The sequence below is a fragment of the Stenella coeruleoalba genome (assembly GCF_951394435.1).
Source record: "Stenella coeruleoalba genome assembly, chromosome: 2".
Taxonomy (NCBI): domain Eukaryota; kingdom Metazoa; phylum Chordata; class Mammalia; order Artiodactyla; family Delphinidae; genus Stenella; species Stenella coeruleoalba.
The window spans coordinates 59995329-60009473 of NC_137147.1; the positions used below are offsets into that span (position 1 = coordinate 59995329).

The 14145-nt window shown below is 45.4% G+C and overlaps 1 protein-coding gene and 1 long non-coding RNA gene across 3 annotated transcripts in view; both read right to left on the reverse strand.

Moving 5' to 3' along the window:
- Window positions 1-14145, reverse strand: part of LOC307181768 — a 212859-nt gene that overhangs the window by 84425 nt on the left and 114289 nt on the right. For both annotated transcript variants that reach the window (XR_013827032.1, XR_013827033.1), the window contains one exon: window positions 12927-13055. This is a non-coding gene — a long non-coding RNA (uncharacterized lncRNA). The remainder of the gene's footprint in view (window positions 1-12926; window positions 13056-14145) is intronic.
- On the reverse strand, window positions 6321-7848 carry SSTR1 (somatostatin receptor 1). Its single transcript, XM_079913816.1, has one exon. The coding sequence runs from the start codon at window positions 7686-7688 to the stop codon at window positions 6513-6515; it is 1176 nt and encodes a 391-aa protein (XP_079769942.1). The 5' UTR covers window positions 7689-7848; the 3' UTR covers window positions 6321-6512.

The following is a 14145-nucleotide window of genomic DNA, read 5'->3' on the forward strand; positions in this document are numbered from 1 at the left end:
CCTGATCTTACAGATGAATGTGCGTCACGGAGATTACCTCGCCCAGTATCACCTAATGAAGAAAGCAGAGCCAGCCTGCTGATGGCTGACTCCATGCTCTTAACAGTTAAATCGCTACTTCTCAAACTTTAAAGTACTTGAGAAATACCAAGGCTCACCCCAGACCTAATGAATCAAAATCTCTAAGGTGGAGCATAGAGAACATACATGTTTTAAGTTCTTGGGTGATTCTGATGCAGGGCTATAGACCACTTGTTAAGAAATGTTTGCCTTAGAAACATGTAATTTCAAGGATACTGCTGCCTGACCTTCTGATACTATTAATTAGCTTATTAAAAAGCTTTGCTTCTGGAAAATAACACCTGAAGCCTAGTCAGTGATGTAAACTACAGATCCAAAGAAATTCTGAGAAAAGCTCTATTGGAAGAAGTGGGAACAGTCAGAAAACAAAGAGTCCCAGGCTGGGGGGAGGAGAGTTAGGAAATGGGAACTTAAAGGGGAAAGGAGGTGGGGGGCAGAGGTCTGAAGTTCTGTTTCACCAGTTACTACCTAAGAAATCCCTTTTTGCTTAATTACCTTGTGTGTGTTTAAGTTCATATTCCACACCGAGTTTTATATAGAGAGACTTGAGGGGCTTTTGAAATAGACGTGCAGACATCTGGTTGAGTTTGCTAGTTACAGTGGCTCATTGGACATGAAGGAGAATGTTTAATTTAATTATTGACTTTGAATAGACATTTTGCCACTGCTAATAATATTAGCTAGATTAATGAATTGTTCGAGGGTTATAGAGACAAAGAACACTATTGAGAGTTACTGTTCATCAATATTTGGACAGCCTTTCCCAGAATAGTCACACAAGTCACATGTGTTATTGTAAAATATTTTTGTGCTTGCCTATCTTGTCTCAGATTTCTCTCTCTCTCTCTCTCTCTCTCTTTAAATTTAAATGAAGTATTAGTTGTCTTTTGATACAGGTATTATTATTGTGAAAGTCAGAACTTTTTCTGTACATGCTATCCTACAGCATCTCCATAATAAGTCTTCCTCCAAATGGAGTCTGATACATAGTAAATCTTTCTTAAATTTTTAAAGCTGGGAGCACTGGAGGTCTGTGGTCTGTGTCTGGTCCCGGCATGTAGGTGCTGAGGAGGGGCGTAGAGTTGAATTCCACTGCAGATATAGTACATTAGCTGATGGTCACATCTCATTTCATTTTATACATCTTGTCCACTCAAAACTGAAGACTTGAATCAGTGTGGCTTAAAGAGGTATTTATTTTTAGAGTCTTAAGCTCATTATTATTCCAAAGAATTTTAGAAGCATGCCTGTAGTCTCAGCCTTAAATAAGTATAATATTTCCAGCTTTAGGCCAAGAAGATTGCATTTGATATATGTTTTGACAACAGTTAGGTTTATCATCAAAGTGAACATTTTACCACAGGGATTTTAGATAAAATTATATCTCCTTTTTAGATGATGCTTTTCTCTGCCCAACAGTTTGACAGGCAGGTGTTTTGATATTTTAGTTTGAACTGGTTGCTTCTGTTCACAAGCTGTGTCATCATTGCAGGAGGACCTTCCTTCTCCTTATGGGTGAAATCAGAAGCTGGATATATCTGCTCATCCCTAGGGCAGTTCTCTCAGGGGCACACTCAATACAGTACCCTGTCTCCAGATATTCAGCAAAGCAGTAAATAATCACTTATAACATTATATGGGCACCTGCCTCCATCTTGGGAAACCATGTAACAATGCTGAACCTCTCTGCCTTCTTTGAACACCAACAAATGAAATGTGTTGAATGAAAAGCAAGATATCCGTCTGAATATGTGGAAGAGGTTCTCATGGGCTCAGAGGTGTATGGTGCAGCAAGACAGCAGCACAGACTTTGCAGTACCTTGTTTTTAAAGCACACACTACTATAACAATTATGCAACTGTCTATGAATCATTATAGCTAAGGACCTAACCTCTCTGATGTGGCATGCTAGAATGGAGAAGGGAATGAGTGAGATTTGCAAGACATAACCCTACTACCAAAGTGTTTTTCAGAAGATTGATATAAATATAACATCTCTATTATTTGTTTAAAATATGTTGGGAATATATCACAATTTTTAAAAATGTATCTTCCATAATATTTTCCAGGAGAACTCCTTGCCTTTTTCCTCACGCCCAAACCATACATTCAGCATTTTTCAATGGTCAGTGTTAACTGGATGAAGCGTCAAAGATTTTCAAACGTGATCCTTTCTCGGGCCATTCTTGGGGGGAGAAGATGGCCTCAGAAATTCCACTCTGAGAACACAGAGGCCCCCAGTAAGAGAGAGAGCAAGGACATTAAACTGATACATTTTACCTTCCTCCATAAACGTTTCATTGCTGTCTCTCACCCCGAGGTGAGGCTCATCGCCTTAGCATAAGAGAGAGCTTGTTTCCAACTTCTAGGCAGTGCAGAAAGGCTTGGAAATCAGGTGAGGCAGGGGGGATAGGGGTTGCCTAGAGATTTCTAAATTCTTTTTTTCCTGCCTTCACACATTAAAGGCTAAGACTGAAGGACTCAAGTCCTATGCTTTTCCTCTAGTGTAACACGGATGCAGGGTATGTGGAATGTTTTTCATGAGTGAGGTTGACAAAGGTAAGGAGAGGTGCAAAAGACCTGAGACAGAGCCGCAGAAAAAGTTATCAGCCAGAAGAGTTCCTGAGGGTCACCAGTCCAGAGCCACCCTAGACCCCCTGTGGTCACGGAGCCAAGAGGCTCACCACAGGGCTGCCTGCTGTGGCAGGACCAGGTCACTGCTTTCAGAGGCAGGGGTAGACCCCAGGCTGGTGGGCCATATGAGAACCCCCAGAAGACTCTGAGAGGGTTGCAGCACACAGGAGCTGTGGCACAGTGCTCACCAGGCTGAGAAGTCAGATCACAGGCTCCAGAAGCTGCTGATTTCAACAAACTGCAACCAGGAATCATCCAGGTGACAAATGACCTGTTCCCAGAGAGCCAAGGGCAGACAGAGCTGCTTTTCCAAAGACCCCACCTCGTCCCTTCCTCCATTGGGACACAAAGTCTCTCCCAATATTCACTCTAAAGCCATTTTAGAGATGATAAAATGGGAAAGGGAGGCCAGCCGAGAGACAGTTGAAATTTTCTGAAAATGGCTATTTAAATTATGAGCTCAGTTGGATGTTTGAACATTAATTTTTCCTCCCAGCTAACCAGTTGGAAGGGGCTTGGAATTATGTTCAGATTAGTTAAAACCAAAAGAACAAAATGTTTTCTCTGCACATCAAAGTTATGAGTTCAATTTGCCACCTTGCTATAGCTTTTAAAAGTAATAAAAACAAGTCCAGCTGAGATAATGTACAGAACTATAAAGCCTACAGTTACAAGGCATTTGAAGATATTTAAAGGCCACAGTCCCCCCACCCTGCTTCTGGAATCACTGCTTGGAAAATACTCCTTTCTCCTTATTTTGCTGTGAAAATAAAATCACTCTAAAAAAATAAGGTCTGTTAAAAAAAAAAAAAAAAACTCCTTTAGTACCTTCTTAAATTCTTCCAGGGATAGAAATGGCCATCACTGAACAAAGCATAAAATATGTCTGTCTTCTTTTATGTTGAAATCTGATTTTTATATTCCCTTTACCTATTGTCCTCTGAAACATCTTTAGGTGATCACTTTTTTTTTTCCTTCCATTATCTTTCCCTGGGATGTAAATTAGCAATTACTTAGCTCCCACAACAAAGTCTGAGGTCATAAATGAGGGCAGACAGTAATTTAATCTGTGAGAGACTGTGATATCATCTAGTTAGTTTGGTAACAACAGCAAACCATAGAGTACTTCCTATTCATAGTGACTCAGTTTTATTTTTCTTTTTTTTTCTCTCTCTTTGAACTAACAGACTTTTCTTTACCCGAAAAAATCAAATTATAACTTCAATCTTGGTAAAAATTCCAAAGTTAATCGAAATCTTTCTTCTTAAAAATCTATGAAAGAGCAACCAAGCCAATTTGTGTGTGTTTTAAGTAATCTGTTGAAACAGGAAAATTCCGATGGCAAAGTCAGACAACTTGCAGCAACATAGTACATTTGTTTATTTAGTTAATATTACAGTGGTAACAGGTTAAGAGCACTAGATCTGTGTCCTCAAAAGAGGATAGTGATCAAGATTTTTATTTGTAAATTTCACTGTTCTTAACTATTAAAAATCTATTTTCCAAAGGAGTAATAATATGCATTATTTTTAAATGACAGATCTAAACTTTCAAATTTATGACCCAAAGCATATTTGTTCATTAAACAAAACAGTAGGGACATTTTAACTATTGGTTGCTGCTTTCAGGAAAGCACAATGTTCTTGAAGCAAATATACACAAAACGTATTTTTCCATGGTGATTTCAACCACTGTGTATCATGTCAGTGAGGGAACCTGAGAACCCCAGATGTTGAGAACTCTCCGATTGTTGCAATACACTCTGGTTTACTTAAACAATCAACCAACAAACATGTATTTAGTGCCTACTATGTACAAGCCAGCATCCTAAAGCAATACAGGAAACACAAAGAAGTAAAATTATTGGTTCTTGCCCTGCTCAGGCTTCCAATGAAGTGGTCAGATTAAACACAGACACAAATTACTCTACTTTCAATGTCTTCAAAAGAAGTGATGATGTTAACTAGATCGTATGTTAGAATCACCTATGCTGGAACCGAGAGGAAGCAGGGACATAAGCAGGGGCATCCTCGGCACCGATTAAAGTCTGTCTGAATCAGATTTCGGAGTTCTAAGTCTGAGGGCTGCTTGAACCCTCGTATCTGAAAGTGTTCTAGCCAGTCTCACACCTGCCACTGTGAGTGACTGTATTTGGCAGTTGTCTCACGTACTCATGATAAGGGAGCAAGATAAATAAATATATATATATAGTATGTGAGTATATTATGATTTGAATACAGTATATATTATTTGAATATAGTATATATTCAAATCATATGTAGGGTGATGTTGAAAGCTAGGAGTTCGGGACTTTCCACTCTGCATGGGAGAAGGCTAACCCACGTTATTTATTTATTATAAGACAAACAAGAGACTACATAAGAAAAGTACGAAAAACTCTCCAAACTTCACTGAACACAAGCAAAAATAGAAAGGCTAGAGGAAAGGATAAGAAAAGAGGGCCTAGCACAGAGAGGCTTGGACGGGACCCTGGGGAGAGAGCCTTCCCCACTGCTACCTCCGCGCCCGCCCCATCGCCAGTGTCCCGAAGAAAAGGCCCTGGGCTAGGCAAGTGGAGAAAAGGAAAGCAGAGACACATTTTTTTCAAACACCACAAATAAATAAATAAGTATGTTAAGCAAGAAAATAACCTATTAGGCACCGCTTGAAAGGCAGCAGCCCTCAGGGGTCGGGCAGGCCGCACCCTCTACCTGCAGGTGGCGGCGACGCGGTCGGGATCGGCCGAGACTGGGAAGACGTCACCTGAGGTCCCGGCCCGGTGCCTGTCGTTACTCTTGGATGTGCACCTCCAGAAGCTTGGGTGAAGGAGAAAGCCTAGTGGAGCTGCAGCCAAGCTCCCGGGCGGCTCCCGGGGAAAGTGCGCCCTGTCCTTCCTGGCCTAATGCAGACCAGCGCCCTGGGAGAGCCTAGCTCTTGGTCTTTGAAACTAAAAGAGCCGTTTGTGAGCCGGGCGGGAGGGGGGCTTCCATTACAAGCCCTCCTCCCCCACCAAAGCCCGGAATCTTTTAAAAACCCCTAGTCGCTTGTTCTCAGCTCCTTTTTGCTCCAAAGTGGGCTTTGGATAAGGACTGCGGGATGCCTGGGGTTCGAAGCGCGGGACCGATTTTACTAAGCACCTGGCTCCGCTCTGGGTGGAGTGGGAGGGGCGGAGGGGCTCGGCGAAGCGCGCACCTTCCTTTCACCCGAGGGTGGGAGAAAGGACCAGCTGCCGAGATCCTTCTCAAGACTGACTTCCTTTGAAGTAGGGCTGCAGAAAGGGAGAGTGGTGGTTCTCGAGACTCCGCTAGAGGCATCAAGCAGAATCTGGCGAGCGAGGGGCCCTGCAAGGCGCGGCTGAGGGCCAGCTGGGTTTTCCCGAGGGAAACCCGTGGCGGTAACCGTGGCTCAGCTTAAACAGAAACGACGGCTGGCGGGGCTGAGGGTCAGGCGCAGCTGGCGACGTTAATAAGTTCACGATCTGCACCGGTAGGACGGGGCGTAAAGAAAGACCGAAATTGCCAAGGGAGGGGAGAAGAGGGATGCAGAAGTGCAATCGCAGGGGAGGAAGAAGCGAAAGAGGAGAAGGGGGCCCGCTAGTCTTCCCAGTTTATAAGCAAAGCGTCCAATTCCACCTTTGTCGCGCGCCTTTCCCGGGTCTCCACCAGAAGCACACAGTGTCCTAGCCCCACTTTCCCCATTGCACCCTGACTCCTGGGATACTTTCACCTCTCGCACCCGGCCTTCCTTTCTCCTCATCCTCCCCTTCTCTTGGTACAAAGCCCCTGCTTGGCCCGGGCTCAGAGAGTAGTGATCCGGGACGTGCAGGTGCCATTACGGAAGACGCCGCCGGACTCCAGGTTCTCAGGCTGGAAGTCCTCCACACTGTAGGCGCGGCTCTTGAGGGCCGTGGCGTAGTAGTCGACTGGCTCCTCGGCGGCGTTGTCCATCCAGCTGAGGCAAAGGATGCGCTGGAAAGAGCGCTTGAAGTTGTCTGAAAGGAAGCCATAGAGGATGGGGTTGGCGCAGCTGTTGGCATAGCCGAGGATGACCGACAGCTGGCTCACCGTGGCGTCGTCCTGCTCTGCGAACACGTTGACTAGCTGCACCACATAGAAAGGCATCCAGCAGATGACAAACACCATCACCACCATCATCACCATCAGGGTGATCTTGCGCTCTGAGCGCTTGCGCTGTTGCCAGCCGGCCTTGAGGGCCACCATGCGCATTTTGGCGATGATGAGCACGTAACACAGGCAGATGGCCCCGACGGGCAGCAGAAAGCCCATGAGAAAAGTGTACAATACGAAGCCCACCAGCCAGCGCTGGGCGGGCTCGGGCATGAGCATGTTGCAGGCCACCGTGCCGTCACTGTTGGCCGCCGTGCGCGAGAAGACCACGATGGGCAGAATGACGAGCAGCGATAGCACCCACACGCCCAGATTCACCACCTTGGCCACGGTGGGCCGGCGGTAGCGTGCTGCCTTGATAGGGTGCACCACGGCCACGTAGCGGTCCACGCTAAGCACAGTAAGACAGTAAATGCTGGTGAACATGTTGACTGCGTCCACGCTGAGCACGAGGCGGCAGAGCAGCGCGCCGAAGGGCCAGTGGCGAAGCAACGTGGAGGTGACCAAGAAGGGCACGCTGAGCATGAGCAGCTCATCGGCGATGGCCAGGTTGAGGATGTAGATGTTGGTGGCCGTCTTCATCTTGGCGTAGCGCAGGATCACGTAGATGACCATGGAGTTCCCACACAGCCCCACCAGGCACACCACGGAGTAGATGAAAGAGATGAGGATAGCGCTGCCCTGGCCCTCGCTCAAGGTCCCGTTCTGGGACGCATTTCGCCCCGGCTCCTCCATCCCGTCTGCAGCTCCGGCCCCGGGGCCCCTGCTGCCGCCGCCTTCGCCACAGCTGCCTGGGCTGGGGCTAGGAGAGGAGGGAGAGGAGGCGGTGCCATTGGGGAACAACATGGGGGCCGATGGGGCTGCCAGGGCTGGGGAGTTCTACTGGCGCCCCCGCCGCTTGCGCTGTCACTTGGCACCCCGGCCGTCCGCCCGCAGCTCACAGCCGCTGGGCGCCTGGGGTAAGCGCTCAGAGACTGCAGGGAGCGCGGCTCCACCGGCGCCGGCGGAGCGCATCGCCCAGCGGCTGCCTGCGCGCAGCCGCTCGCCGCTCCAGGGCACCTGGGCACACGCGAACGTGCCGGGAGACTAGGGCCCCGCGCGGCACAGCCATTAACTGCCGCGGCTGTGGGCTGGTGAATGATTAATAGGCACCACCCGCGCGTCAGCAGCTACGAAAATGGGGGGGGGGGCGGAGAAAGAGAGGGAGGTAGGCGATATAGGTGGCTTATCACCCCTCGCCCAATTTTTTCCTTCCCAGTTTTGAGCTCCGATCGACTAGAGCAGCTGCTTCTGGGGTTCCCCTGCAGCACCCCTTTACCCATCCCCTTCAGGGGGACCTGGGGAGTTTCTCCGCTTTCATGAAGGGTGGATGGGAAACAAAGGTGGAGATTCTGTCCCATCTCACCCTGCTTCTATCCAAAGCAAAGACTGAAGCAGACCCTAGGCACGGATGTCTGGAGTTCATCTCCGTTTCCCTCAGTTGCTGCCCCACCCTGGGGGACCCACTCCCGTCCAGTCGTCCGGGACCCCAAACTCCCCCCCCCCCCGCGCCTGCTCTGCTCCTGAGAACCGCTGCGGAAGTCCTTACCCAGGGCACGCTACCTCCAGACCGACGCGTAGATGGCCCGTGCAAAGTGCCTGTGAGGTCTGGTAGCGCGGTGACGTTCTTCGTGCGGTCCCACTCCTTTCCTTGGGCGGGACCCCAGCACAGGCGCCCACTCAGATTTACTCTGAAGAGTCGCGGAAACTGACCCTACGCCGCGAACATTACAAGGAAGAAGGACAGCAACTGTGCGTTAGGGACTCCTGCGTTACAACCCCGCAGGCGGCTCTTCGAGGGAGGGAGTGTTTGGAGGCCTGAGAAAATCATCGCGAATCTCTTAATACAGCTTGTAGTGCCCAGAGCCCACTGCGTCTCCCAGAGGAAAATCGACTTTAGAAAGGAGGACGAGCGCCTGGGGGCACAGAAGGAGCCCGAGGCTCCCCCCGCCTCCCCCTCCCCGCCCCCTCCCCTCCCAAACGTGCCAGGCGCGGTATTGGAAATCCATCTAGGTGTTCGCTGGGTATAGATACGGCTGCGCCGCTTGGAAAGGCTCCGCCCGCATCCCTGATGTACTTTGTACCCGGGAGAATTGGTGGGCCCCGGGGGAGGAGAGTGTATAGGCCTGGGAGAGCAGGGATGCCAGTCGGGACCGGCAGGTGATCAGACCTGTCACCAACTCCAGGAACGTCAGGAAGACCTTCGAGTCTCTCTGTGAAATACTTAAGATCGCATTTTTCTGAGGCCCCTGGATGTGTGCCAGGTGCCTAAACTTTTAAGACACAAAAATCAATGTAGGCATGCCTAAAGCTCACTGACTTCATTTAGGAACAGTTACTGTGTTTAAAAAAAAAAAAGTTCAATTATCATGGTTTTTAAAGATCTCTAGGACTTTCCACCATCCCTAGTCTGGGCTCCCTTTGGCTTTCCAATCCTTCCAGTCCAAAGAAGAATCACTCCATCCAGCTCCCCAATTCTTTTCAAGATCCCTTCAAGTCTTTGTCTGAACCGTGCAGGTTCCCAGGAAGACTGACCTTCAGCAGCCTAGTGCTGCGGGGCCTCTTTCAAGCCTAAGCTTTGTGTCAGTTTTTGTTAGTTCTTCCTCTCAGCCAGGTGGCACCCACTGTGCTGTGAGTCTCAGCTTCCCTCTCATCAGTACAGTTTACACTAAGAAGACGCAAACCTAAACAGAAACTAAATTCCTCATCGAGGACATTTGTACCAGACAGTCCAGAATGCAGAAATGGATGCAGAAATTGGAAGAAAAAAAAAAGTAAAATTTCTATTTCCCCCTTGCTTTATCTGGGTATCATTTGCATGTATGTGCTTTAGTTCTCAAAACTAAGTGCTCCTCAAAGCAAAAGAATAACTTTTGTAGTGTGTTGATTATAGCAATCAGAGATAAAAGAAAAGATGACAGACTGTCACAGGAATGTGTGCAATGGACACTGAATTATTAATGAGAAATGTGCTGGGAAGAAATCTGAAATTTCCTAAGACCCAAGCTGCTTAACCCATTGCTTTATCTCAACAAATTACTTTAAGTAGGATGTGGAATTCGTGGTTAGTTGTATTTCATTTTCCTTAAAAAATACAGTGCATATGGAGAAAAAAAAAAAAGAATGTTCATCAGGTTTTTTAAAAACCGGCTTCTTTTTCCCCAGCAGAGCTTTTAACAAGCCAAACCTCGTAATGATTTAAATGCCTCTTTGCCAGTCACTGACTAAGGACACCTGGCTATTCCTCAGGGGGGTGACATTTCAACAGTCATCATCTAGATGCCTTGGCTTTGATCACGGTTGCTCCAGGGGGAGTGGGTGATGGGAGCCAGTAAAGCACAGCTCTGTTGTTCAGGATCTCACATGTTTATTTTGCAGCTCATTTTAGGGAAATCTCCTCTCAATTTACTGGTAGCCTCATATACAAAAGAAGAAAACTTAAGACCTGATGTGAGCATGCTTTTTTGTTTCTTTGTGAAGTGGTTTCTATGATGAATTTTTAATCCATGAAAAGAGACTGACAATAAGATGCTACTTTACATCCACTAGGGTGGCTATAATAATTTTTTTTAAGGAAAAGAAAAATAACAAATGTTGAGCATATGGAGAAATTAGAACCCTTATATGTTGCTGGTGGGCATAACAAATGATGCAGCAACTTTAGAATATTTGATGATTCCTCAAAAAGTTAAACAGAATCGCCATATGACCCAGCAATTCCACTCCTAGGTATTTACTCCCCAAAACCAAAATAGGTATTTGAACGAAACACTGTCCATGAATCTTCACAACAGGACTATTCATAGTAGCCAAAGAGATCAACAATCCAAATATCCATCAACTGATGAATGGATAAACAAGATGTGGTCTATCTTTTTATGATCCATCCATAAAAAGGAAGGAAGTTTCAAAACGCACTACAACACAGACAAACCCTGAACATTACACAGAGTGAAGGAAGCCAGACACAAAAGTCACATATTGCATGATTCCATTTATATGAAACATCCGGAGCAGCCGAATCCATAGAGACAGAGCAGCTCAGAGGTTGGTAGGGGTTGAGGGGGAGAGGGAATGGGAAACGAGTTCTTCATGGGTATGGGGTTTTTGGGGGGGGTTTATGAAAATTTCTGGAATTAGATAGTGGTGGTGGTTGCACAATGCTGTGAATGTACTAAAAGCCACTGAATTGTACACTTCGAAATGGTTAAGATTATGAATTTTATGTCATGTGAATTTCTCTTCAATAAAAAGGGAGATTGAGATGGATATGAGCCATGCAGTGGTATCAAATCTTTTCAGCCATGTATTTCTTAACATTGCATCTGTGAACTAATGCATGAACAAAGGAAAACAACCAAGAAAAAGGCAGCATGTTTCTGGGCTAAACAACATATGATTGGAGTTGCAGCTGTTTTAAAATTATATTAAGGGCAGGAGCTCAGTTAGGAATCTGCCTTCCTCTCAGACTTCAATTTAATATAAGCATTTCTTAAAGAGACAAGAACGCTAATGTAGTTAATTATGTATCTAAAGCCTTGAAAAGCTTAAAATGAGCTTGTTTTCTCCAAGACAGTTAGCTGTCCCTCATTTCTCTCTTCTTCTGTTACTATCTTTCCTATGCCTCTATGATCTGAATATTTCTCCATATGAGAGAAGAAAGAAGATGGCTTTCAAGAAGGGGAGAATGAAAGTCCTAATTTAGGAAGCTGCAGATTCTTAGGCAGACTGATTTTCTTCCCCCACCTCAATTCTCTCCTACAAGCTACACTCCCCTGTGCTATCATGTACCAGGTGTACACTTTGATTACTGTGTTTATCACACTGTGCTGTGATTTGTGTGTGTGTGTGTACTTGTCTGTCCTCACTTCTAAATCTGTAAGCTTGTCCAGAACAGGGGCTATATTTTATTTACCTTTATACCCACAACACCTAGCACAGAACCTGGGAAATTGCTCAATGCCTCCTTGTTCTATTTTCCCAAGGCACCCCATGGATAGTACCTTCTTTTTTCTAACCCATAAAATTTAGGCACAAAGAAATGAACTTTGGGCCTCTTGCAAGAAGAGCTTTGATATCTGTGTAATATCACCATCTGTAATAATTCCTTATACATTTCAATCTTCTGAATAATTTCAATCTGCATATCCTATATCAACAGTGATCATGCCGATGACTCATTCATTGATCATTCCTGGTCTTAAATTTACTGGCAGAGAAAGGGCTCTGGAAAATGGGTAGTACATACTTTAGTAGCTAATGATAGTTATTTACTAGTATCATGCAGTGTGAAAACCATTATATGTGGAAGATCATTTCTTTCTCACTGCAGCCCTATGTCCCAGTTGGTTTGGTGAAATAGTAATTAACAGGAACTCAAACTCTGCTTCTGTCAAAATCATTACTAATGTGTTTTTTTCCAGTTGGATCCTATGGTGATCCTCAAATGAGCTCCTTTAATCCATGTCAGTCGTAAAGGGCTGGCTGGGACCAGGAATTAACGGGAACGCTTCCTGGAACATACTCTGCACTGGCATCATCAGAGTTGTGTTTACACACAACTGTCTTGGAAGATGGGACCAAACTGGCTATGAGGGGTGGGCACCGCTCAGCAATATGACCCACAGCAGAGGTATATGCCACTCAAGGGCCATCTGTCATTAAGCAGTTAACATGATGACAGCCCAATAAGAAAGTCACCAGAGTGCAAAGGTAGCTATAGGGCTAAGGAACAATCCTGGACCTCATTTCCCAATGATGCCCCATCGCTTCACAAGAGCCCTGATGGCGTGTGGTTCAGTTCATCACCAATCTCAGCAAACCTGCCCTAGCTCACTGATTTTCCTATTGCCTCTCTGTGAAACAGCAGGACAGCGTCTTTTTCGTGCTTTCAAAAAACACACATGGTACAACAACTCCCATTTATCTCTATGGATTCTCTACTACTAAATGATATTTCTGAGAACAAGAATTCAACACATACAGAAAAGTTTTCACTATTATTGATGGATAAATAAAAATAAAACAAAAGCAGCCACACGTTACCTGTATTATTTTGAGTAGTCCCGCCCAGTAATACATTCTTCTGTAATGTAGTCTCTGTTAGTCAAGGATTTCAAGATTGGTTGCATTGGTTTCAATGCACTTTGGTGGCATTTTTCTTTTTAGCAGAAACTACAAAAAAAAAAAAAAAAAAGCTTTCAAAGGCACAAAATCATAATTTTGTTTCTTTTGACTGATGTTTGATTTTTGAGCAGAGTGTCTAAACATTTAAAACAAATCACCCATTCTTTGAGAGAGGGCTGTTCCTTTGGAGTAGGCTGTATCTGTCAGTCAGCTTCACCAGTTAAGGAACAACCCAAAGCCAGCAAAGGGCCAGGTGTGGAAAGTAAAGCCATTTTGTAGGTGAAAGCTATGTAGCCTTCTTTAAGATATAAAACGTTTTATTCTTAATTTAAAAACAAAAGGCATATAATTAGAGAGAGATTTAAATCTATGTAGCCATCATAACACCTGCCTAGGCACGTGCTCCATCAGCCAAAACACTGCTTTACTTAGATGACAGGAAGCAACTTAAATGCTGGTCTTTTCTCCTTTTCCACAATTAAGTTGGAATTGGTCAGTGGCATGTCTGTGTTGCTTACATGTCTGTCTTCTGCTGGAAGCAGGAAGAATGGGCCATGGGTGGTGGACTCAGAACCACCGAGAGTGGTCCAGGAAGGGAATGGCTGGATTGCCTGCTCACTCCCTCCTCCTGAGGACTGGCAACCTCACCACCTACACTGTGCCCTGCCTCTGCTCTCTCCTTTCTTTAGGCAGTTGCTGGGGCAGGAGTGGGGAAGGGATGGTACTTCACTTTGACCTTGAGGAAGCAGGGAGAATGCCTACCCCTATTTCCTATTGGGAGAAGCAGGTGAGAAGATTGCACAGTCCAGGTGGGACCACCTGGCCTGATCAGGAAGTCACCATTCTTTGACAGCTGCCTGGGTGAACTGAAATTTCACTGCTCATGCAATTAGCCAGAACACTGGTTTCTGATACTATATCCTATGATTTTTTAAAAAATTCATAGAAGAAATATTCAGACTATAGTAGAATACTGACATAATTACATAATTGTATATCGTCACTTATGGTCCCCATTTCTTAGTGAGAAAGAACTGGAAATTAATATCAGAATTCCATTATGTATGAATAATGCTGTGTTTTCCATCAAAACTGAGTAATTTGTTCATTAATTTAACAAATATTTATTGAGTGCCCA

Excerpts from the sequence above, each read along its gene's own strand:
- SSTR1 (XM_079913816.1), bottom strand. The coding sequence starts at position 7,688 with ATGTTGTTCCCCAATGGCACCGCCTCCTCTCCCTCCTCTCCTAGCCCC.